Source organism: Apteryx rowi, unplaced genomic scaffold (assembly GCF_003343035.1).
Source record: "Apteryx rowi isolate R43461 unplaced genomic scaffold, aptRow1 scaffold_411, whole genome shotgun sequence".
In the NCBI taxonomy this organism is placed as follows: domain Eukaryota; kingdom Metazoa; phylum Chordata; class Aves; order Apterygiformes; family Apterygidae; genus Apteryx; species Apteryx rowi.
This window is the reverse complement of record NW_020450632.1, coordinates 481,009-505,224: the sequence shown is the minus strand read 5'-3', so window position 1 is coordinate 505,224 and position 24,216 is coordinate 481,009. Positions and strand designations below refer to the sequence as shown.

Here is a 24,216-nt window from a genome sequence, read left to right as displayed (position 1 = left end):
CCTTTAGATGAGCTACTGCTCGTCCAAAATCATCGGGTGCTTTTAAACAAAATGTCCTTGTTCTGAAAAGCTTTTCGGAAATGCCAAACAGATTCAAGCATTAAACTAAGTTAAATTACACTACTACAGGACCCATTCTGTATTCCCCTTCACTAATTAAGTTTTAAAAAATTTTCAAAGCAAATGACATCTAGTAATGCTACAGTCACTATGAAAAATTTAAGCTTGTCTTGCAGATAAAAACAGATTTATTTCCGCAGCTGATGTTCAGAGAAGCTTAAGTATTACTATATGTAATACCACACACAGAGATTTAGATAAGTTTTACCTATAATAATTTAGTAACTCATGGTCATGTGAAGAACTAACTTCATGGATTGCGCATAAATACTTTTTCCTTATAGGGCACCTACCATCATTGTAATCCCTGGGCTGCTCCAAAGAGTTACTCCCCAAAACCAGCCTGTAGCATACTGAATTCTATAGTGTTTCCATCTTCCTGTTAGGTTAGGGAGTATATCACTAACCATCTGTGAAGAACGCCCTAGTAAGTGTACTACTTTCTTATTTCTAACCTCTCAGTTACATTTAAAATAAATTAACCAACTCCAAAACTAACCTGTACTACAACTATATTAATTCACTATTCAATGTAAAGAGCTACTGTAACTGCCACAGAGGTAAAGTGTTGTTATATGATTCACTAAGCAAATGATTTACGCCTCTGCTCTGGGAAGGAAAAGTTTTAGTATCCTTGTGACAGAGATTAGTCAGGCCTTATGTGAACAGATGAGGCTTGACTTACTAGGATCAACTATATCTCTTGATAAAAATCAGTGGAAACCTCTCAAAGAGGACCATCATATATCTATTATGCACAATTTAGAAAAGTTAATTCATGAAGCTTGTTCACAAGTCCTAAACAAAATGAGACTGAGCTTTAAACCAGAATGTTAGTAATACATTCTTGTTCAAATCCTCTCAATAGTTAGATGTCTTTTTTCTTTGACCTTCAGTTAGCAACATACAGATTTTTTTCCTGACAATACACGGAAAACATATCTGACATCTCACATTTTTTAAAAGAAAAACAAAAATCAACTCTATATAACAAAAGAAAAAGCTAGAACAAATCTCACACAACTGAAACTAATTGTACCATCACTTTATCATAGCTGAGAAAACAGTGACACATTTCCTCCTTCAGTCAAAAACACAAACCTTCAGGACAGCATCTCAGTTTGAAAAAGTTCTCATTTTCTATTAGATTCATTATGCTGTTTATTGCTGGGTGATTCCCTTCTTTTTTCTGCCACTCCCCCCTCCCCCCCCAAAAAAAAAACCCAAACAAAAAAAACCTTAAACACAGGTTAATGTTGGCCACCAAACAAAAGTTAGTTTTTTTTAAAAAATATTTCAAAATCAGATGATTCTCTCGAGTCCTCCATCATCTTTTCCAAAGCAGCCTTCCACTCCTAAAAGCTGAACTGGGAACGTCTTGCTAAAATGTCTTCTTGTTTAAAAAAAATGTAAGTAGGATCTTTGCCTTGTGAATATTAGGGATTCTTTTACTGGTAATCTGGTTAATGAAAACATTCTGTTATAACTAAAAGGAAAGGCTCTAGTCACACACTGAATGCTGGCTTCTGTTCCAAAGAAGCCAATGAGGATCACGGACTCAGTTTCCAAACACATACTGTTCACTCTTACTTTCTGGTCAACCCTAAGAAAAGTACTAATGAGATCTACCCAGCATGAAGAGCTAGCGTTGGATGAAAAATTTATTTTTATAATTTCTCCAAAACTTGGTTCACTAAAATCAGTTATTATTTACAGTGTCTCCTAAGAACACAACATATGAATCTTTAAAAATACATTAAAAATGTGGCCCCTGCTCTGAATGGGATCATATTAATTCACAGAAGCAAAAAGCATAAATAAACAACATAAAACACTAGAATTTAAGATCCCCTGATCCAGATGAGTGCTCTAATCACAAAGTTACAATTATGCTCCATACTTTAGATCTTTTCTGCCCAATTTATTGCACACATTTGCATCCTGGACTCCTACAACCTAGATCCCTGGCTACGGGGAAACATGATCACATTTTCTTCAATAAAACTCCTCACACAAATACTTTATTCACCATATTTATTTAATTAAACATTGAAAAGTTTCAACAAACAAGAAACCCACAGTGGCATTGTTAGGAAAAGTCACCCAAACAGCACAAGAGTAATTTTTAAGTGCTTGCTCTGAATTAAGCATGAAATGGATTAGAACGTAGTTCTGCCACATCCCTATTGAAAGCACAGTATTAGTCACCATTTCAACCTCATGAAGTCTCCTGGTGAATCTAGTCCCCCAAACTGACAATTTCCAAGTTAAAAAATGCCTGAAATGAACAGTTCCAATGCTTCTGAATTTTTAGGAGGCTAATCTTGATTTGCCAAAACAATTAATTTTTTTAATATTTTAACCAGTCCAAACTATAGTTATATCAGTAAAAAACTGCCCAGCGCTGCAGTAAGCATCTTTATCAGTGAAGCAAAAATTTGCAAACCTAAGAGAACCCCTATTAAAACTGGAAATGTTCATGATAACTTAACGTAAAAGTCCTGGTAAACCTAATTCAATATTGTGTATTTGCCTCTAGACATTGAGAAGCAGCGTTTTTGCAGTGCTGTCAACAAACCAAAGCACATTACTTCACTGCAACAGAGCTGAAAAGAGTTTCACCTTTCACTGAATCACGTTTGATCAACATGAGTGCTTTTAATAATATTTTGCAGATTCCAAACCAATAGTCTAGCTGGATACTTAATGTGAAAAAGTACTACAGATCTATATAGCTTCAAATCTACATCCTCCAAAATCATTAAAGTGAGCTTTGACAACAGGTTCTTTCTCATCCTTTTGACAGCATATTTTTATGCACTAAACATACACAGGATTCGGAAACTCACATACCCTTCAATAATCTGTCACGCATAGCTGGATTTATCGAAATGTAGCTGTAGTAGCTTCTACTATACACATCCCAAAAATTTCACCTAAAACCAAAAGGTTTAAAAAGTCACATAATTCATGAGTTTTAGTTTTCAGTACTTAAAATAAACACATGCCAAAAGGGAAACACTCTTCCCTCTCCTTCTTAATCAACCTTTAAGAATAAAAGTAGATGCATTTTAGCTGACTTTCAGCTTGATCTCCAGTTTGTTGTCACTTTTAATTACAGTAGGCCAGTAAATTAATGATTAAAAGCAATCAGGTTTTGGTTACAATAAGGATTTTAGAAAATTTTCTAAAATAATTTTTATCTACGCTATTTGCTACCTGTTTTGTCACTGTTATGAGTACACTTCCGAATTGAATTGGAGGTAGTGAAGATGCTACATACAGTAAGGCAAGAGATTTATTTCAGAGTGAACCAAATGCATGACTGAATGCCAAATAATTTATTATGATTAAAAAAAAAAAAAAGTAGTGAGCACTGCTGAGGAAAATGAGTGCTCCTCCAAAACAGTACACTTTTTACAATTACATCTTCTTTTATCAGTATCTCCTTCCCTCAACTGCATGTCTCAATTTTATTATTATATAAAGAAAAGGGTTTGCTGTCATTGTATCCAATGCCTCTATAAGGCCTACACTGAGAATAACAAACTAAGAGAAACAAGACATAGACTCTCCAACTATGGCAGGTTTTGAATGCCAGTTACAAATGCATCAGTATCATCTTTTTATCAAATGCAAAGACTATGAGAAAAGACATGTCACACAAAGCTTATTTTAAAATGAGTCACAATTAACATTACACTTCCAGAAGAAAAGTTCTCCAGTGTTATGGGCTAGAAAGTTCCTCTTGACCCACCAGAATTCAAGCCAGGCAGGAATAACTGTATGAAGTACTCTTCACAGAAAGCAGGAACAAGAAGACTAACTATGGAAAAGCAACTGCCTCTAAGAAGTCTCACTTACCTGCTTTAGCTGTTGATATAGATTTAACCTCTAACTGATACAAGATACAGGCTTGGTACTTCAACATAGACCACATCTATGGTAGACATGGCCTTGTGCTTTACACACGCCATGTATCTGACAGCATCCTAGACCACATATTTCAAAAACATTTTCAGGACTCCATAAGTGTCTTCGTAAAGCAAAACTACATTTCTTATCACACAGTTTTCTGGAATATCATTCTCATCAACAATGATTCTCTGTCCCCGTATGAAAACTATACTTCAATGGATGTAAAAAACCTACAACAAAGCAAATAAAAAACAAGTACCTCAGGCAAACCTGATCAATATGCACAGACTTAACATGTACTAACAGTAAGTCTAAATGATCTGAGATGTGAAGGTGTACATTTTCTTTGACTAGCAGCTCTAACCTCCCACTTAAAATAGCAATAAAAGAAAAAAATAGATTAATATAAAAAAGATAAAAAGGCAGTCAGGTCACTTGAAAAGGAACCAGATATCCAACAATCCCACCTGATATGGTTGGAGAATGCTTCTTTCTAGGCTTTTTAATATATTCTTATAAGCTATAAGAACATGAAGTGCATTTTACACTTTTTTCAATGTTCTGGTAAGTTAAACACCTCCGTAAACTTGCTGATGTTCCTTACGCTGACTACAAGAAATATATACCCCAGCTACGGTCTGTATTAGTGATTCCATGTTTCTGTTGCTAAGCCCAGCAACGCTAGCACATCTTTCCTTGGGTTCCACTCTGGCAGCGGTTGTCCACTACAGCCCCAGCTTCCCTGTCATATCTCATCAGTCACACACCCACAACTAACAACTCCATGGTCAAATTTAACAGGTTTCTCTTGGGGCCAAAACCAGTTCAGGCCCCCTTCCTGTTCCTCTTTCCCAGATTCAACCAGGTCAAGTTTCCACACTGAGCACACAGCAGCGGGGCAGGGCCCACATCTCAAGGCCACTCCACACCCTTTCCAAAAAGGGATTTGAATCATCTCTGAACTCAATTTCTGACAAACTGACTCAACCGCAACAGGCAAACTCTGAACGCTTAGTAACGGCTCGGGCCACCGTTGCCGTCCAGGCTGAGGCAAGCTTCGGGCAGGGCCCTGCCCCCACCCCCACAACGCTCCAGTCCCGCTGCGCCGCGCACCCGGCCGGGCTCTGCAGCCGCCTCAAGGGAGGCTGGGAGGATCCCGAGACTCAGCCCAGCTTCTCCTTTCATGCCGCTACGAGAGGCCTTAGGCCCCGCGCGGAAGCCCCGTAACGGTCCCCCCAGACAGCCAGACCGCACGCCCTCCCAAGGGCCGCGCACGGCAGGGAAAAGGCCTCGCGCAGGCGCGCGCCGCTGCTCCCCCCTCCCCGCAGGGCGAGCCTGCGCAGGCGCACGCGCAGGCGGGGCGCAGGCGCACGGCCCTCAACTGCCGCCGCGTGCCTGGCGCGTCGCCGCGGCCGAGTCCCGCCCCGCGCCTTTCCTCTCCCGGTCCCAAGATGGCGGAGTACGACTTGACCACCAGAATCGCGCACTTCTTGGACCGGCACTTGGTCTTCCCCCTGCTCGAGTTCCTCTCCGTCAAGGAGGTACGGGGCCATCCCGCAGCTGGGCAGCCGGCCCCACCGCTGCGGGGCGCGGGGGAGTGGCGGGCGGTGCCGCCGAACGGTTCCCTTCGCGGGCCCGGGGCTCCCCGAGGGGCCAGGCCCTGCCGCGCCTGGCGCCCCCGGGCTGGGCCCGGCCTGCGGGGGCGCTCGGCGCTCGCTGCCCGCGGTGGGGGGGGCTTGGGGCGGTCCTGGAGCCGCGGCGCTGCGTGGGGGGGGGCGGCGCGGAAGAGGCGCGTGGGCCCTCCCCGCCGGGAAGGAGCAGGGCGGCGGGCCGGGGGGGCCGCTCCTCTGCGGTGCGGCTCCCGGGAGGGGGGGGTTCCTCTTCCCCCCTCCTTGCGTTTGGCCCGGTTCACTTCCGCGCCCCGGCCTGGGGAGGGAAGGAGAGGAGCTCTCCCTGCCGCCGCGGCTTGGTGCCTGTAAGCTGCTCCGCGGGCCGCAGGGGCAGTGCGGGGGTTTGCGTCAGTGCAGGCCTCGGTGCGAACCGGCTCGAGTGAAAGCTGCCGTCATCGCCAGACTTGCCGCGTTTGCGCTTAACTGCAGCGCAAGTCCTCCCGTTGGTCTTTCCTATTTAATTATATTAATAAAAATTAAAGGGAACTCAAAAAACGAAGCAAATACGTCGGTTAAAATTGATGAGAGTTTAGTTCGTCTGAAGCATCTACYTGTTTCATTTTAAAATGAATGGAAACAAAATTATAAGCCTTGAATTTTGAAATAAATATTATTTTAGGTTTCAGAATCAAGCCTGCATACAGTGAAACAGTTTAACCTACCATGTCTTTGTATCTTGCGTATAGCTCTGCTTGATGTCTGTTGTCTTAGGGGCATTATTTTTGGTGTTTTGGAGTTAACCCAGTTGAAGTTAACTAAACCCAGTTGAAGTTAACTAAACCTTGTTATTTTTGCTAGGCTGCACTTGAACAAAATGGTGTTCAAAACTGAATTAATCTCTTGTGGATTTTCCATCCGAGATGTCTGTAACTGTGATGCAATGGATTGTAATACAGCCTCCATGCAGATGTAGTTTGGGGATATACGTAAGTTTAGGTCCCCACCTACATCCTGAAGATGTAACAGCAGTATACAACTGATAGCTAAATTATGGGGTAGGAACTTTTAAAAATAACTGAACAAGTTTAAAAGAACACCAAATAATTACACAAGCTATATTAAATTTGCTTTTATGTTGTAGACCTAGTAACATATTTTACACTAATCTGTGTTAGAATTAAATGATAAGTTTGACCCCGAATAACTTTCCTGAGATCCACTTTAAATTATTTGGTGAGTCTAAACTGTTTAGCATGCTCTTTCTTGAAAAGTATTTACTGAACTTCACCTGTGGGTTGCATCTGTTTAAGTTCTGGGGTCAGAACTGCAAAACCAGGTCAAAATGTTCATGATGGATTTTTTTCATGGATCAATATCTGTTTTGGCCCATTAAGTAACTAATTGGCTTTCATTAGGAAAAGTCATCTAGAATGCTATTTGTCTTCTAATTATCTTTAGAAGTGTAGGTATTCATAAATAGAAAAAAATTGATATCAAGATTGGGAATGTTGACTGTGCAAATGACAAAGAAACTGTGAAACACTGAAAAGCTGTGAGATTTGATGTTTAAAATTAAATAATTTGACAAAATTTATAAATAACTTGTCCTATAAGGGTAAATACTTACATTAATTGGAGACCATTTTATTGTATTCAAAGAAATCTGTTAATAATTCTTGATTTTAGATATACAATGAGAAAGAACTACTCCAAGGAAAACTGGATCTTCTTAGCGATACCAACATGGTGGATTTTGCTATGGATGTGTACAAAAATCTTTATTCCGATGAAATTCCTCATGGTAAGCTGCTCATTTAGAAGTGAAATAATTGCAAATTTTACAACTTTTGTATATAAGATAATAAACAGCTAGTAGTAATTTGCCTGTTGCCCTTGAAAACTAGAATGCTGTTTAGTAACTTTGACCTTAAGAAAAAAGTGTGCGTTACTGAAACAAGTAGTCTCCCCTAATTCTGAAAAGTGTGAACTTTTGTCTTTTACAAACTTAGACTTTGAGTGATATGTGAAGTACTTCAGTGCAGTCTTGGTCATTCTAAGCGCTTCAGTGGTAGAGCCTAATAGAGTTGCATCTGATCTTTCACCTGTAAAATTAGACAATATTGAACAGTACTTTGGGGTCAGTATAACTTTTTCTTTAAAGTATACACTGTATTAAGAGTGGATTTCTGTTATAAGTAATTCCATTAATTTGTCTGTTTTGTGGCTGATATTTTAGATTTTGAGGAAATACGTAAGTGTTGCAGGTGAAAGTGCATGTGTTACTCACTTTTGTCAACAGGTAAATTACTATTTCCTCTAGGGGAAGAAACTCCAAATGAAATCATAGTAGCATATGAAAAATTAACCTCCTCTTGTACTCTCTGTGTGTTTTTTTGTTTTTGTGTGGTTTTTTTTGGGGGGGGGGGGGCTTTCGTAGTTACTTCTGTAATTTTTATTTTCCCACATGCCACTTGGGAAAAGCAGAGAAATAGAACATCCTTTTTTCCTGTAATTTCTATCCTATGTGGTTTTGGTTTTTCTGGTTGTGTTTGAGTTCCACCCCTCCAACCCTGGTTTTTGAATATCCACTTTCCCCCCGCCACCTCATTTCCCATATCTTTTTTTCATTCTATGGAGTTCCTCATATTTTGCTAAACTGTAGTGGGACAACAGTATCTTAGCTGCAGCTTAGGAGGAAGAGGCTTGGATGCTGTTGCCTAGTCAGGTACAAAATCCAACTATTCTTCTTCTGCCTCTGAATCTTATTCTGTTCAGGTTCTTTTAAGTGGAAGAGTTGGCAATTAGTCCCTTCTGAAATATGTGAGGAGAACTGATAGTTATGGGTGTTGAATCCAACATTTTGACCAAATTTTCGAGATCCTAGCATAGATATTGTTGTTTATGGATGTATATGCGATGATGCGTAAGACTAGCAACAATGGTTCAACAGTATAAAATTAACTTAAGCAGAAGTAATACATTATGGAATCAGTAGTTCAGGGTGTTTGCTTGTGCAGTTTTTTGTAAAGAGGTCTTCACTTACTGTGAGAGCTTTCTGATATGTGTCATTTCGTACATCAACACTTACCAAGATGGTATGGACAGGGTATTTTTATCTGAAGACTTGCTGGCTTCATTACAATTTTCTACTAAACTTTGTTTTTAAATCTTACTGTTGTAACTAGTCACAGCTAAGTTGACTTATGCTGCTATGCTTTGTAATGTCTGTGTGTAATGTATACTTGCTTTTGTCTTGTCTTCTGTAAGATCAACTTACAGTCCTAGAGCTGGGAGATGTCACAGAAAAACATTTTTGTACTCTTAGTAAGTTAACTGAGTGGTTTTGCTTTCGTTTCTTCCCCTTCCTTTTCTATAATCTCAAGATTCTTCTGAAGTTGGAGATAATTTCTCCTTACTGGAATACTTCTTATCAGGCAAGTCATTCTCAGATTTAGACTGGGTCACCATTATGGTGTTCATCCACTTTGGACCTCACTTACAAATACATGCATAGTCATAATCACAAAAGAAATGTCAAATAGATTCACTGTGGCATTAAATGTCCTGGTGTGCTTTCATCCTTTCCTGCGTACTGATCTCTACTGGGACTTGGTCTTGGGTTGTCTGATCCCATAAATTTCTTTGCTCACATAGCCAATTTCAAACTGCTGCTTTTCTGGTTATTTTAGCACTTAGGCTTTTCAGAGTTTTGTTTAAGTATTTGCTTTATTGCATGTGGTAGCACTGGGTGGAAAAGTTTGGATCTGTGTAAAATAATCTAAAGCAGATGTAAAATAGTCCTAAACATGTAAGTTCTATTCCTACTGATTTCCAGAAAAGATTTAATGATCTAATTAGGCACACACAATATTTCAAATCATAATTTTGCAGATTGAGCTGCCTATAAATTCTTTTCTTCCTCTCAACTTTCAGGTGAGTATTCTAAATGTGAGCTTTAGGACCTTGTCAATTAAAAGAAAATTGGTCTTAGCAGTATCATACCATTATGTTTGCTTTTTTTCTAACCTTTCCAAGCTGATCTGGAATAAGAAAACTTATCTAAAAGGCCATTCCTCCCCCTGTATTAGACGGGGTATCTTCAGGCTTTTAGTGACTCTGCTGTAGCTATCTGCTCTTTAGTGGCTTGATTAGAACTGCACTGTGGATAAAGGGACCAAATGATAGAAACTTTTTCAGTTAAGGAGTTGTTGGATACCTCTATTTTTGTAACTTGACTGAGATGAGAAGACAAGCTAGATGGGAATTGAGAAGACATGGAGTTGAACTGTGCTATCAGCATCAGATAACTGCAGTTGATCTCCTTTAAAAATTTTAAGCATTATGTCAATTTTGTTTGTTTGTTTTGTTTAGCTTTGCGTGAAAAGAGAACTACTGTTGTTGCACAGCTGAAACAGCTTCAGGCAGAAACTGAACCTATTGTCAAGATGTTTGAAGATCCAGAGACTACAAGGCAAATGCAGTCCACTAGGTAATTCTTAAAATTAACTTTCCTGAGAAGATTTATTGGTACCTCTTGGATGTGAGGATAGGAATGTTCTCTGTGTAGCCACTGCAAAAAAAGGCATTTTTATTTCCAGCCAGTATTTAAGTAGTGCCTGTGGTGATGTGGTTGAAATGGCCACACACCACTTACTCTTTTCTGTGCTTTTATCTGCAGTACATAAGGCTTCTCTTTCCTCTTAATACTTAACTGAATCAACTGGGGACAAATGACACTCATTTAGTCATAAGGTGCTGTCAGATTGCAGCCAAGGATGATTTTTGGAGGGAATAGGGGATGAAACAATTTAGATCCCCTTTTCTAGGAGGTCTTCTCTCTCTTTTCTATCTTCGACAGAGGATTATGGAATGTTGTCATCCTTACTCTAGGAGGCCTGGTGGATATGCACCCTTTCAGCCTCCTAGGGCATGTTTCTTTCAGGAGTCCTGTCTATCCCTGTGTCCCGTTTTCCTTCCCACCCCAGCCTCCCCCTTCTGAACCGGCCAACTTGTTGATGAAAGGTACTGCTTCTAATAACCTTTTTAAGGAACAGTGCCGAGTTTTAAGGATTTGGGGGGTGGGGGTCAGTCCTCTGGGCTGAGACTTTGATAATTCTAGAATCATGGAATAGTTCTTAAGGAACCTCTGGGAAGGAGGTCAAGCTCCCTAGTCAAAGCAGGACTACCTCCCATCAGGTTGCTCAGGGCTTTGTCTGGTTGAGTTTGGAATATCTCCAAGGATGGAGATTTCATAGACTCTCTGGGCAAGCTGTTCCAGTGCATGGTCACCCTCTTTGTGAGAAAACTGGAATTTTCCTTATTGCAGCTATGAACTTAGGATGCCAAAACTGAACATGAATTTGGGGTCTAATACTATAGGTGCTCATGTTGTTAAAATATGCCACACAAAACCTTAGCTTTGCAGTTTGAGGAAGATGTGTGATCTCTCCTCACTTTGCTTGTGAGAGTAATTAAAGTGGAATGAGTCTGTCTAAACCTTACATTCTAAGGTCTGTGAGGGGTTTCATATGGTTAAGCCTACATCAGTCCCCTTAGGAAAGGATTCGGCTGTAGTAGTTGAAGAAGTAGTTGTGCCAGTTCAACAGAGAGATGAAAAAATATTCATTTAGTTTAAGTTACTGCTTGTCTTTACGTTAGAAATGCTTGTTATCACTGTTGTAAATGTGTCAAACGTTCTCTGGAAAGTTAACTAGATAGATTTGTTATTCAGCCTCATCTGCTTGAAGATTTCAGATAGTGTGTACCACATCAGATGTATCCCAGGAGCATACATGGCTCCACTTGAGTTTGAAGGTGAATCCTTTATTTAGGTTTATTGTTGGCAAGCTCTTAAGAAGCTACAAAGATGGTGGCTGTCACTTGTGTTAAAAGATCATTTAGACTACTTTACCTCAGCTGATGTTCTCTCTGAAGGTACCAATGTTTTTCAAATTCTAGTGTTTAGACTAGAGTCGATGCACCCTCTCACCTTTTTTTTCACCCCTTCTCTTCCCCCTCAAATTTACTCAAATCTGATCATCCTTTTGGCATATGTAGATAACCAGTACACGTTTTATCTCTACTCTGCACATGGTTTGCAGAATTTGTTATAATCTAACCTAGAATGCAGTTGATGCAGAAATGGTGACATACAGCACATTGAGTCTTGGTGCATATGTGAAACAACATTTCAATGGAAATAATGAAATTCATCAGTTTTTCAGCATTTCAGGAAAAAATAGCTTTTTTCTGTTCTGTAATCAATGGAAAATACTTAAGCTTCTGCTGCAAAAAGCATTGTCAGTATAAGTAAGCCACCATTACATCTGACTTCTACATGGATATTTATGTCACCTAATCCTTTCTATTAAGAAAAGGATTTATGTTTGCCCGTGACCCGAGTGGTTATTCAAAGCCAGGAGCCTTTGAAAGTACAGCTTTGAAAGCGAAGGTTAGTTAACTGCATCTAAGTTATTAGCTGAGACGATTTTAAATTTCAGAAAAGATATTCCCTGATGCTATTGTGTCTTTCTTCAGACCTAACTTAACTTCTCACTCATATATAGAGATCTTCAGTTCTTGCATTGCCTCTAGCCAGTTTTTAAAAACAATTTTGTTGCATAAAAATCTTGTTGCAATTCCAAGTATGAGTGTTTCTTGGAGGAATTATTCTGTTATGTGATCTTTGGTTCAAAGAAGTTGGTCAGTAGTACAGATTCCAGAGCATAAACACTCTGTTTGGAAGCAAGAGATGATGTTCAAAAAAATTCTGAAATATAACCTGCCTAATGCTATGAAACACTAGGCTCATCTTCATATGCAAGAAGTTTTGTTTCACAGCTGGTATATCTATTTCACTCTTAAAATAGCTGAAAGCTTTACTGCTTACAAGGTTTTTCTGTTGTTTTTTTTTAGTTTAACAAAATTTCTAATCCAGATTGTTGGAGTTCTATGGTAAGGGGGAGAATCAGGTTGAGCTGAAAGCTATCATTTACTTAGACCTGAGGAACGTGCTTTAAATAAGTAGATACTAGCTTTTTGATTCTTTAACTTTTGTGAATACCTGCTGGTGATTTGGACCTATTTGTATCGAATTCAGAGATGTATATTATCAGGCCTTTAGCTCATGACTTTTGATTCATCACAGTGCTGTTTAGAAGATCAAAGTCTGATTGGGATATAGTAGAAGATGATGTGTGAAAGAGATTTTGCAAGTGGAGGTTCTTTCAAGAATAAGCCAAAATCTCTTTTTTTCTTTTTCTTTTTTTTTTTTTTTTCCTATGCAGCTGTTGGAGAAGGGCATTAAGACTTTAAAAATTATAGAGGAAGAGTCAATATCCCTCACCCTTGAAGTATGTTCCACTGGAAAAAAATCATGAGATTATTGCTTCCAAGAGTATTCCTAAGGACTGTCATTCTTAGCTACCTTGGCAATGTGCCATTTCACTGTATAATCTTGACCTATATACCATAATTTCTAATTAAACAACCTTTTAGCTCTGTAGTCAGTTGATTTCCCCATGCTCTCTGGAAGTGTCTTCTGCATGCACTTTCACTGCATCTTTGTCTCAAGAGGAATTTATAGTTTGACACTCTTTTCTTCAGTTAAATCTCAGGTACATGTTCTGTCAAACATGATAGTTCTCTGAATTGTCCAGGTCTTCCTTTCCAGGATTTCCATAGGCTTCTTTAAGTACGAGAAGCTTTACTGTTGTCTTACTCCTTGAATGAAACATTCTACAGAAGTAAAAGTGCATAAAGCAAATACGTAGTTCACTCACTATAAGTTTAAAGATTACATAAAAGTCCTGAAGCCTCAATTAGTGTTAGGTAGCATGGTTACACACACCTTACAGAGTGTTTTAAAGGAGATGGATCTATTTATATAAATAAATTCAGCTTGCTTGCCCTGGTGATGCATCACTTCCTAGAATGGTGTTTATAGAAATGGAATGACACTTCTGACTTGCACAAAAATTTCAGCTTGCTGTTAGACATGGAARAGAATCTCCTTTTACTGTCTAATGATGTAGTTGGCTTTAAGCTTTGGATGGAGGGTAGCCCCTTGATGGCTCACTTTGAGTCAGGATGACCGAAAAGCTGACATGTCAGATTCTTTACTTGATGGCAATAGCAGGGAGAGGACTGAGAGGAGAACTATCTTGCATGTGGAATTGCATTTGTTGACCCTGTACGTATGGTGATTTCTAGAAGACTAGATGGTATTCACAGAGCTTTTTCTAGTTTGTTTTCATTTTTTCTTTTGTTTGGTAAGGTAATAGAGACATCCATCTAGGATATCCCCCTCTTATGGCAAGATTCTTCTGCAAGTGGTTTGTGTTGGATAGCTCTTATTTTCTAAACCTAGAAATGCTTCTGTTATGAAGCCTTCTTTCTTAGCGATGGCTTCTTGATTGTGGATTATCTTCAGTTTGCCTACTGGAGGCTTTAACTTTCCTTTGATCAAGATAATACCTGTTGCCTTTTTATTGTCCTCTTTGAATAAAGAAATTTCTTAAATGTAATTGCATGTGTAAACTAGTGATTTAGAACCTACTGGGGTGATTTATTTTTCTTAGTTGTGTATTCTGCAGGTATTTACTGTGGTAGAGAGATGCTTGCTAACCAGTGTATCCCAGTGTTAGTAGTGGGGTAAATTTCCTTTCTAATTCTGTTTGGCTTTTTTAGTCTTGGCAGGTATTTTCCTGTCTGCTATCTAATTCAAACTGTTTGGCCTGAGTAATTGCCGTGGAATTAGAATGTGAGAGTGGGAAGAGCTCTAAATCAGAACTTAGCTTTCATAGTCAAAATGTTAAGAATACTGTCAAATTTAACCCTCCCTCCACTGCCCCCGCTCTTTCTTAATTCTGGCTATTGTTGCAGACACCACTCTTTAATTATATTAATTTTAGCAGATTTTGAAACTTTTTATTAATTTCATGACACTTGGGTTCATTATTTCTGTAATTGCGTATACACAGCAAGCAGAAAAATATCTTTTCTTTCAATTTATTTGCTATTTGGCAAGATAATTTTTGTTTTGACAACTCAAGGTTGTGTTGCATAGTAAATGGTGGCAATCAGTTTGTTTTGTAAAAACAGCTGTTTTTATCTTTTTTATTGTAGGGACGGTCGAATGCTGTTTGACTATTTGGCTGAGAAGCATGGTGTAAGTATTAATTATTTAATCTGTTTGAACGCGGTTCTAAACACCTCCATCCAAACTCCCCCACAACCAACAGTTCCGCAGAATTGGGTACTGACATTCTGGCCTATCTAGTTTGAATGTAGCTAATAGGTAGAATTCCTAGTGCTCAAGTATTTTATTTGAATGCCTTTGAACGTGCATGTCTTAAAAATGAAGTTGGAGCTTAATGTTAGTATACTTGCAACTAAAAAATTTGCTTAATTTCATAATGCAGAATTTCACCTTTTTTTTTCCAAGTATTAGTATGATTACTAATTCAATGGCACAGCTTAAGAGTAAAATGGTTTTCTTTTCTGTCTTTCCTGTTTATAACATATATCAAATTTGAAGTGTTTTTAAAGATTGCTTACATGTCTGTAATAAATCTTTACAGTTAAAAAATGCTCCTGTAACAGCCTGTAGCAACTTTTTTTTTTTCCTCTCTTCGTGAAGAAAACCTTTTTTGTGTTCCTTTTCAGTTTAGGCAGGAGTACCTAGATACGCTCTACAGGTATGCAAAATTCCAGTATGAATGTGGTAACTACTCAGGAGCTGCAGAATACCTCTACTTTTTTAGAGTTTTGGTAAGTGCTTTTCATGAAATATTTAGACCATTTTAGTTATCTGTAGTAAAATACAATACTTATGAGCTTTTTTGAGACAATTACTTTGCACCAAGGAAGTCTTGAAAAGCTTTTCAGATTTATAATTAATAATTGTCACTGGCTGTTGTCCAGCAATTCTGTTATTTTTATGCTGAATTGAGAGCTCTTCTTTAAACTTGTAAGTCTTGTGGTTAGATTTAATTATGGAATATTTCTTGTTTACAGTGGGAAACATACCCTGGAAAAAATATTTAAAATAACAGCAAAATGAGTACTTGTTTTTGTGTGCAGGGATTACCAACAGTAGAGAAAAACTTGCAGGTAGATTGAAGGTAACCGGTAGTAATGTTGAACTGCTGCCTTATCTGAACTCTCATCTGTCTTCTCTTGAATTTTGTGAAGTATTTAAGACTAAAAGTCATCTAACTGGGAAATGTAAACAGCTTAAATGAGAACTGTAGAACCAGATCCGTGGTCTCTTAACCAGCTCTTTTCATGTTGTTGTAATTCATATCATTGTTAATGGTGGGAGTGAATTTTGAGAATGAAGATTTAGTGTCTTCTAAGAATCTCAGCACAGTAAATTTATTGTCAGTGGTCGGTGAATGTGCCATTTTACGAACAAACGGAAATTTAAGGTAACTGCTTGAAAATCCAGATACTGTAGCTAGAACAGCTGCAGTATCTGAAGGCAGTTTATTGTGAATAGCTAACTGTAATGACATGATTTGGAAGCAGTGTACTGCACATCAACCTCCTTAAATAAAATTCCCTGCTAAATAGGCACCTTGGTTTTCTGGAAGGTAATGACTTCTAAACCCTATATCTTGAAGATATGTGAAATGATTGCTGAAAATCTATAGTGATTTGCATTTCGAGGGTTTTGTTTCATGCTATCTACTTCCTAGTTCCATCTAAAAATATCCTAAATCTCGTGAAATGCTGCTGAAGTAAAGCACAGTAGTTCTTCTCTAGTTGACTAAAGAAAGAGAAATGTGAAGAGAATCATTAATTTTTGGACTAGTGTTGTAAGTAGAAATGAATTGAATTCTTGGTCTAAATATTGATGATAAAGCTGTGTTCTTCTATATGACTTTGTGTTATATGTACATTTCACATTCTGAGAAAGAAACTAAAATTCTGTTCTCTAGGCCTGTGGGTAGCTGTCCTTAATTCTTTGTGCTTTAATTCTAGCTTAGCATAATGTTCTTATATGTCAAATAAAATTAATTTCTAAAAGTGAAGTACTGGTTTTGGTCCTTGTAGCTTGGTATAAGACTTCTGTTACTACTTCTGATGGGAGAAGATTTGTTAAAGTTGTGTGATGAAACATAATCTATGAAAAGAACTATTCTCAGATCACAGTTACAATAGAATTTGACACTCTGAATGACCTAGTGTAATTCGTTCCTGTATAAAACTAACATTGTTTGACCTTACAACTACCATTCCAGGAAATGGAATTCATGACTACAAAGTTGTAGTTTTACAGGACGCTCCTGTAAGAAGTCTGCTTTAGTCACAGCCTTAGCAGAAAGAACTTTGAGCATTATCCTGTGTGATGTGGTTACTTACTGTCACCAGATTTTTGGGGAACCTGCTTTATAAGAAGTGTCTATTAATAGTTCACAGGCATTCATACGTGGTTTCAGAAATCTGGAACAAAAGTGTCATCTGGTGCTCAGCCATTTCGTTCTTTTCTGTTGTTTAATTTAGGAATCTGCAGTATGTGTGGAACTTTGTCTTGCTTGGGACAAGATTTTCTAATTTTAATGGTGCTTGCCCTTTTGTGTCTAAATTGATTTTTTTTTTTATTTTTTATTTTTTATTAAAAGTACATCATTTGGAAAGGTAGAGCCATGCAAGTCTGGCATGTTGTAAAGTTAAAAGTAGTGCCAGAAAATACTTTTTTTTAATGAAAAAAAAATATGTGACTTTGCTGTTGTTGCTGAAAACAGGTTCCAGCGACAGATAGAAATGCTTTGAGTTCTCTGTGGGGAAAGCTGGCATCTGAAATTTTGATGCAGAACTGGGATGCAGCCATGGAAGATCTCACAAGATTAAAGGAGACAATAGATAATAATGTAAGTAAAAAGCTTGATCATCTTGGTAAGATAAGAAGTTAGAGGGCCTAGTGCGGTTGTCTTTATGAAGCACTTCCAGTCTCTTAGGAGTTTACCACACTCTTGTACTAACAGACTCATGTATTTCTTAAAGGTTAGTGGGAGAGTAGTGGGAGAGTAGAAGGATGCTTAAGAAGTAATGGTGAAGAAATATTGAAATCTTTCATCTTTCAAATGATATGCTTCCCTTTATCTTGTTTGAAATACAGTTGTATTTTTTGTTTATTGGAAATCTCTGTAAAAATGAACTTCCGTCAAGAGTAAGTTTGAGAGCAAGGTATCATTGTGTGAAAATGACTGGGAATTGTTAGTGAATATATTTTCAGTGGAGCTTTCAGTAGCTTACAGTTAATCAGTGCTGTGACAGAGGACATACAGGTTTTATTTTGCAACAGTTTAAACCATTCTGAAGGGTGTAGTTTAGAAGCAGCTGAGCTTGTCTAGAGGATAAATGTTTCCTTGCTCTCTTCTCTCCTTCTGCTGGCTCTAGTAATTATCTTGCTCTTTCTTGTGCTGTTTTAACTTAGTAAAGTATCTTTACTAAGTTAACTTACTAAGCTTAACTTAGAAAGCTGTCTTGGTTGCTTTTCTGCTTATATTAGGGGGCTGGTGACTTGCAGAGGTTTCTTGCAAGAACCAGACCTTGTTGTGGTATCACTCCATCCCCAAGGAGACAGGGGAAAACAATGAGTTTTCACCCAATTCAGCTTCCTCACCAGCTCCTCCTAGGTTCAGACAAGCACCAGGAAAATGAAGGGAAAGTGTGGGTCTGCAAGTTCTAATTTAGAGCTACTTAAGATATTGAGGAACTCAGCCTTATAGTTTTATTGTCTGCTCATGGGACTTCAGTGGCCATATCTGAAATAGTTTAGGAGAGCTTTACTGTCCTAAATTAAAATCTTGAGGGTGCGGGGAGCTGGTTTGCCTCCCTGCCTCAAATTTTTTTTATGTTGGTGACAGGTAATTAATGCTAACAGACTTTCTTTTCTGATTTTTTTTCTTTTTTTTTCTTTCTGAGCTTTATGAACCTATGTGGTTATAGTAACACTATGAGCTTTGGCTACTTCACTAGACTCAAAGGATTTTTAGGACAAAATCATACTTAGTTGTCATGCTCCTGTGAGTGATTATTACTTTGTTGAGAATGAATGGACACAGCCTGTTGCTTTATAACCTTTATTTGAAGTGGTGCTGAAATTTGGAGCAAGTCTGTGTGCTTTAGGCTGAAACTCTATTTGTATCGTAACAGTTTAAATGAAAATAATTACCTTCTTATTTTCTGGCTGAAAGTGATTGTGGTGTTTCATCACTGTCTGAGATGTGCTTTGCATGACAAAATACTCTTGTTAGGCTTTAGAGAAGAGAAAAAAAGTAAAAAGCTAGAGAAACTAGTTTAGTTCCTCAAAGCACATCAGAAGAGGGGAAGAGCTGAAACAAAGTTCAGGATTAAGAAGGGAAATAATTATATATGATAGCCTGGTCATCTCTGGAAAAGTAAAATACAGTTGCCAAAACAGAATACAAATTTGGGCAAACAATTTGGAATATAATATTGGAAAAATTGGTATCTTAGGTTGTAACTTCTGGGAGATTTATCTTTAGCAGCTGACAAGTTAAAAAGCTGGAGGTTAAACTCGGCCTGAGAATGACAGCAACCAGAGAGAGTCAGTGGAAAATCACAAATTGCTGAACAACTGTAGGTTTCTATGCATTAGTGTTTATATGAACTATTTTCTGTGTGGTGGGTGTGTGGTGTGCTTTTTTTGTTTTTGGTACCATGGTTTAAATCAGTGTTGTGTTTTTTCTTTTAGTCTGTCAGCTCTCCACTGCAGTCTCTTCAGCAAAGAACATGGCTTATCCACTGGTCTTTATTTGTGTTTTTCAACCATCCTAAAGGGAGAGACAACATCATTGACCTTTTTCTCTATCAGCCACAGTAAGTTGTGTTGTGCTGTGTTGTGTTGCTGGGGTTTTTTTGAAACAAAATGAAGGTAGAAGATGAATATGCAAGCTTATCACAGAATAGTTGGGGTTGGAAGGCACCTGTTGAGATCATTTAGTTCAACCACCCTTCTCAAGTGGAGTCAGCTAGAGAGCAGGTTGCTCAGGACTGTGTCCAGTCAGGTTTTTAATATCTCCAAGGATGGAGACTCTACAACCTCTCTGACAACCTGTTCCAGTGCTCAGCCACCCTTACAGGAAAGAAGTGTTTCAGTTTGTGCCCGTTGCCTCTTGTTCTGTCACTGGGTGCCACTGAGAAGAGTCTGGCTCTGTCTTCTTTACCTCTCCCCCATCACATATTTATACACATTGATAAGATCCCCCCTGAGCCTTCCCTTTTCCAGGCCAAACAGTCCCAGCTCTCTCAGCCTCTCCTCATAAGAGATGCTCCAGTCCCTTCATCATCTTAGCCCTTTGCTGGACTTGCTCCAGTAGCTCCGTGTCTCTCTTGTACTGGGGAGCCCAGCACTGGACACAGCACTCCAGGTGTGTCTCACGAGTGCTGAGTTAGAGGGGAAGGATCACCTCCCTCGACCTGCTGGCAATGCTCTGCCTAACACAGTGCAGGATACCGTTGGTCGCCTTTGCTGCAAGGGTACATTGTTGGCTCGTGGTCAGCTTGTTGTCCACCAGGGCCTTCTCTGCAAAGCTGCTCTCCAGCTGATTGGCCCCCAGCCTGTACTGGTGCATGGGGTTATTCCTCCCTGGGTGCAGGACCCTGCACTTGCCTTTGTTGAACTTCATGAGGTTCTTCTCTGCCCAGCTTTCCAGCCTGTTGAGGTTCCTCTGAATGGCAGCACAGTCCTCTGGTGTATCAGCCACTGCTCCCAGTTCTGTCATCTGCAGACTTGGTGGTGGTGTACTTGGTTCCATCATCCAGGTCCAGTGTTTTCAGCTCAAAGCCTGAAGATGCTTCAGAAATCCTAATGCTATTAACAGTTAAATTTTTTTCCAAGGGTTTTGTTTTGTTTTGTTTTGTTTTTTGGGGGTTTTTTGAGTTTAGATGTATGATCTGCTTTTCTTCATACTTGTGCTTCCCCTCAAGGATCCAGGCTGTGAAGCAGAATGAACTAGCCCTTTTTTTTCTGGTGCTCAGAGAGACAGGATAACAACTGCTTGTGCCAGATTACCAATTCCTACCACACCTTTTAGGGCTGTAGGGGAAGGTATTGTCCACTAGATGCTATTTTGATATTGCAGAACCTATTTAAAAGGATTCTTGAGGAACATCTCAGAAGAATAGCATTGAAAATTGAATGAGGAGCAATGGAACATTACAGCTATTTGAGAGGAGCGACTTCTTATATGCAGATCTAGGAGTCTGGAACAAGTTAACTCTGAGAAATTATCAGTAGTATATTAAGTTTTGGGGTTTTTTTTTTTTTCATACTACATGACAGGTGACTATTAAATAGAGTACTAAAGAAAACTGGCTGAATTTTTACACGATAAACCCAGTAGATTTGTAACTTCTGGGGTTTTTTGCCTTTTTGTTTCATATTTTTTCTGAAAATAATATTTCTCACTTATAAATATGGGTTAGTTCATTAGACAATTGAACTGGAAAGTTGCAGCCTTGTATGGTCATGCCAGAGGAAGTCATTTTTGTTCTCAAACACACACAYATTCACTCCCTCCCCTCCCATGAAATCAGTGTAGCTGACAGCAATGGTGACCTGGATTTAGCATATAGACTGTGGGGATTTTTGTTTTGGTTTGTTTTTCCTCCCTGTTGTAGCACTGCACCCTTCCTTCCTCCTGGCCATGGTCAGATGTCAATTTCCAAGCACCAAGGTTCCCATAATCTGGTTTAGGTTAACAAATCATCCTTGAATATTTGAGTAAATGGGCAGTCATAACCTGTATTGTGTTACATAAAAAATGTATAAGCCTTGATGTGTCTTGATTACTATTTGGATGCAAAACTGCATCATCTGAGCTTTGTCTGGATTATTCTATTCAGGTATCTCAATGCAATTCAGACAATGTGCCCACATATCCTGCGATACCTGACTACCGCAGTCATAACAAATAAGGATGTTCGAAAACGTAGACAAGTATTGAAAGATTTAGTCAAGGTTATTCAGCAGGTAAGGACTAAAACATTCTCTAATAGGCTCTGTTTTACTTTTACAGAGGCTATAACAACTTTCTTCTGAAAATGTTTTGGGATTACTTTTGCATGTTCTGGTGTTCCTTTTCTCTCATTTAGCTCATTTTTCATTATAAAGTAAAATGTAGTATCATTTAGTGGGAGGGCAGAATAAAATTTTCTCCTTACCTTTTAAAAAGGAATGGGTAAAATGGAATATGCACTCCATTTTCCTTTTCTTTGTATTATTAAACACAGAAAATTCAGCAAGATATGTGAAGTGGCTTTGGATCTAAGCCTTCTCTCTCAGGCATCCTTAAAAGGAATTGCTGTATGACTAGGAGCTCTTGTTTGCATTTTAAAACCATTGAACTGTGTGCTTTGTTGTATGTTCCAGTTGGCATGTATTTTCTTGAAAATGCTTCTGTTGTTACAGCTATACCAGGTTGTAAACAGGTGCAGAAATAGTAGATTCAAGGTGCTTGGTAGCAAGCCGGGGCAGGGGGAGGGAGGGTGTTATAGCAAAGATTTCACCTGAAATCAGCATGCAACATGTATGCAAGCCATCGTGCTTCAAACACTTCCAGTAATAATAACATATATTGTGAGTAACAGTAAACTATGATATATGCATGACAATATGGTTACTACAGGCTAGCAATCAATTGTATCCACTGTTAGTACTGATGTAATTACCATGCACAGTGTGATCTTAAGAAGAATCAAATTTTAAGCATCTCTTCATATGGTTTTAAGCATTGGTGTTCACAAAACAATAAGTAGTTACGAACAGTTTAAGTGTTAAGCCCTGTCTCTTGTCTTAAGCCCATATCTATTCTAAAATTTGATTTAGCATTGAATTTTAATAGAAAGTTCTGATATTTGAAGTAAGACAGCATTTAATAGCATTACTTTGCTTTCACTTCAACTTATACATTTGGTATGAATTAAAAGGAGTCACTGGGATGTTACTTTTCATAATATTAATTCTGTTAGCTTTGGTATTAAAATATCTATTAACAGATTTATTTCTTAGTGCTCTTTATTTTGTGTTGTTCCTTACACTAAATTGTGAAGCAGTAGGGATCTCTTAGAATTGAAAGCAGTTCAGACAGGATAACTAGCAACTTGTTTACATACAAGAAAAATGAAACAGAATGAAGTGATTTGTCAAATGTTGTATGGTAGACTGATGTTAAAAGGCAAGTCGGTCCATCCTCTATTTGGTAAAAGACACTAATGTTATAGAAGTATTGAACCGATAGGTAAGCAGTTATATGTTCATCTCGGATTAAAAGTGGGATCCTAGAGTGCTATATGTCATAGGTATAATTAACAAGTACAGTTCTGATGTATAAAATGTGACTTATAAAAATGAATTGTAAATTTAATGATAGTGTGTATATATAGTCTGCAAAGGAAAAGTAACTTCGATCTGACAAAAAATATCTCTTTTTAGCAATTCCCTTAATCTGCTAGTCTTATTGTATACTAAAACAGCCCTGATGGATATTGTGTTAAACATCTGAAAATGTGATTTCAATACATCTTAGACAATGTCATAGTTAAGTTTTGATTTACATGATGTATGCATATGTAGTGTTGTTCCTGTCTTGTAATTAAGAAAGTTGGGTAACTCCTGTAATGTCAAAATAAATTCAAGTATTTTATTTTTAGAAAGTAACATTTTTTTATTAGCCATGTGTCATCCTTGTAAATTGAATGATCATCATCATCATCAAGTACAAAGTGTTGGACTAACTTGTAAAATCAGAATTTGGGAAGAATATCTGTTCTATCATATTTCAAGAAACTGGGGGTTTTGATGCAAAAGCAGTTCTAGTCACGGACACTTCTCTAACCTGAAGACTGCAGCACTAAATTACTGAAGCTTAAACAACAAAAAGTGTAGTTTCACCAGACTATTTAAAAAGTACACTTATGCTGTAGTAGTAAGAGGAATTAGCAAACCTAATTTAACAATATTTTATTTGTGATATAGAGACTTGTTTCCAGTTTTAAATATTGCTGTTTGAGAAATATAAGAAACACTCAAGCAATGTGAACTTTAAAGAAACAGTCTCTTTGAGCGCTTTTGGATTTCTCACATTGTTGGCTAACTGGTTTTGACAGGAGTCCTACACATACCGAGATCCCATCACAGAGTTTGTGGAGTGCTTGTATGTTAATTTCGATTTTGATGGCGCACAGAAGAAACTGAGGGAGTGTGAAACAGTAAGTTTTCTGTAACATGTAAGTTTTGCTTTGTGCAAAGATCTCTAAAATTAACATTGGCCAGCTAATTTGGTTGAAGCACTACTTTATTCTACTGTCACTGTTTTGCCTATGAAAGTTAACTAGCATTATTTCTAACAATTTATTTTGTAAAGTTAAAACAAGACTTACTGGTAAGAGTATAGTGTTAAAATTAGATATAATCAGCTCCTAGAACAAAAAGTGAATAGATAATCATACATCTCGGTGAACTTCAGCTTTTCAATTAGTGTTTCCAAAGTCTGGAGTGGAAAAAAAGCTTGGATTTACCTTTTTTGTTCCAAAA

At 38.2% G+C, this 24,216-nt stretch overlaps 1 protein-coding gene across 1 annotated transcript in view; it reads left to right on the top strand.

Annotated features, from left to right (window-relative positions):
* The first annotated feature begins 5,460 nt into the window (after positions 1-5,460).
* The window catches only part of EIF3E (eukaryotic translation initiation factor 3 subunit E), a 28,760-nt gene continuing 10,004 nt past the window's right edge, over positions 5,461-24,216 (top strand). Inside the window, exons 1-9 of the mRNA XM_026075792.1 lie at positions 5,461-5,579; positions 7,335-7,449; positions 10,020-10,137; positions 14,775-14,817; positions 15,315-15,419; positions 17,399-17,524; positions 19,375-19,499; positions 21,528-21,654; positions 23,790-23,891. Coding sequence (XP_025931577.1) covers positions 5,490-5,579; positions 7,335-7,449; positions 10,020-10,137; positions 14,775-14,817; positions 15,315-15,419; positions 17,399-17,524; positions 19,375-19,499; positions 21,528-21,654; positions 23,790-23,891 — 951 coding nt within the window. The 5' untranslated portion in view covers positions 5,461-5,489. The remainder of the gene's footprint in view (positions 5,580-7,334; positions 7,450-10,019; positions 10,138-14,774; positions 14,818-15,314; positions 15,420-17,398; positions 17,525-19,374; positions 19,500-21,527; positions 21,655-23,789; positions 23,892-24,216) is intronic.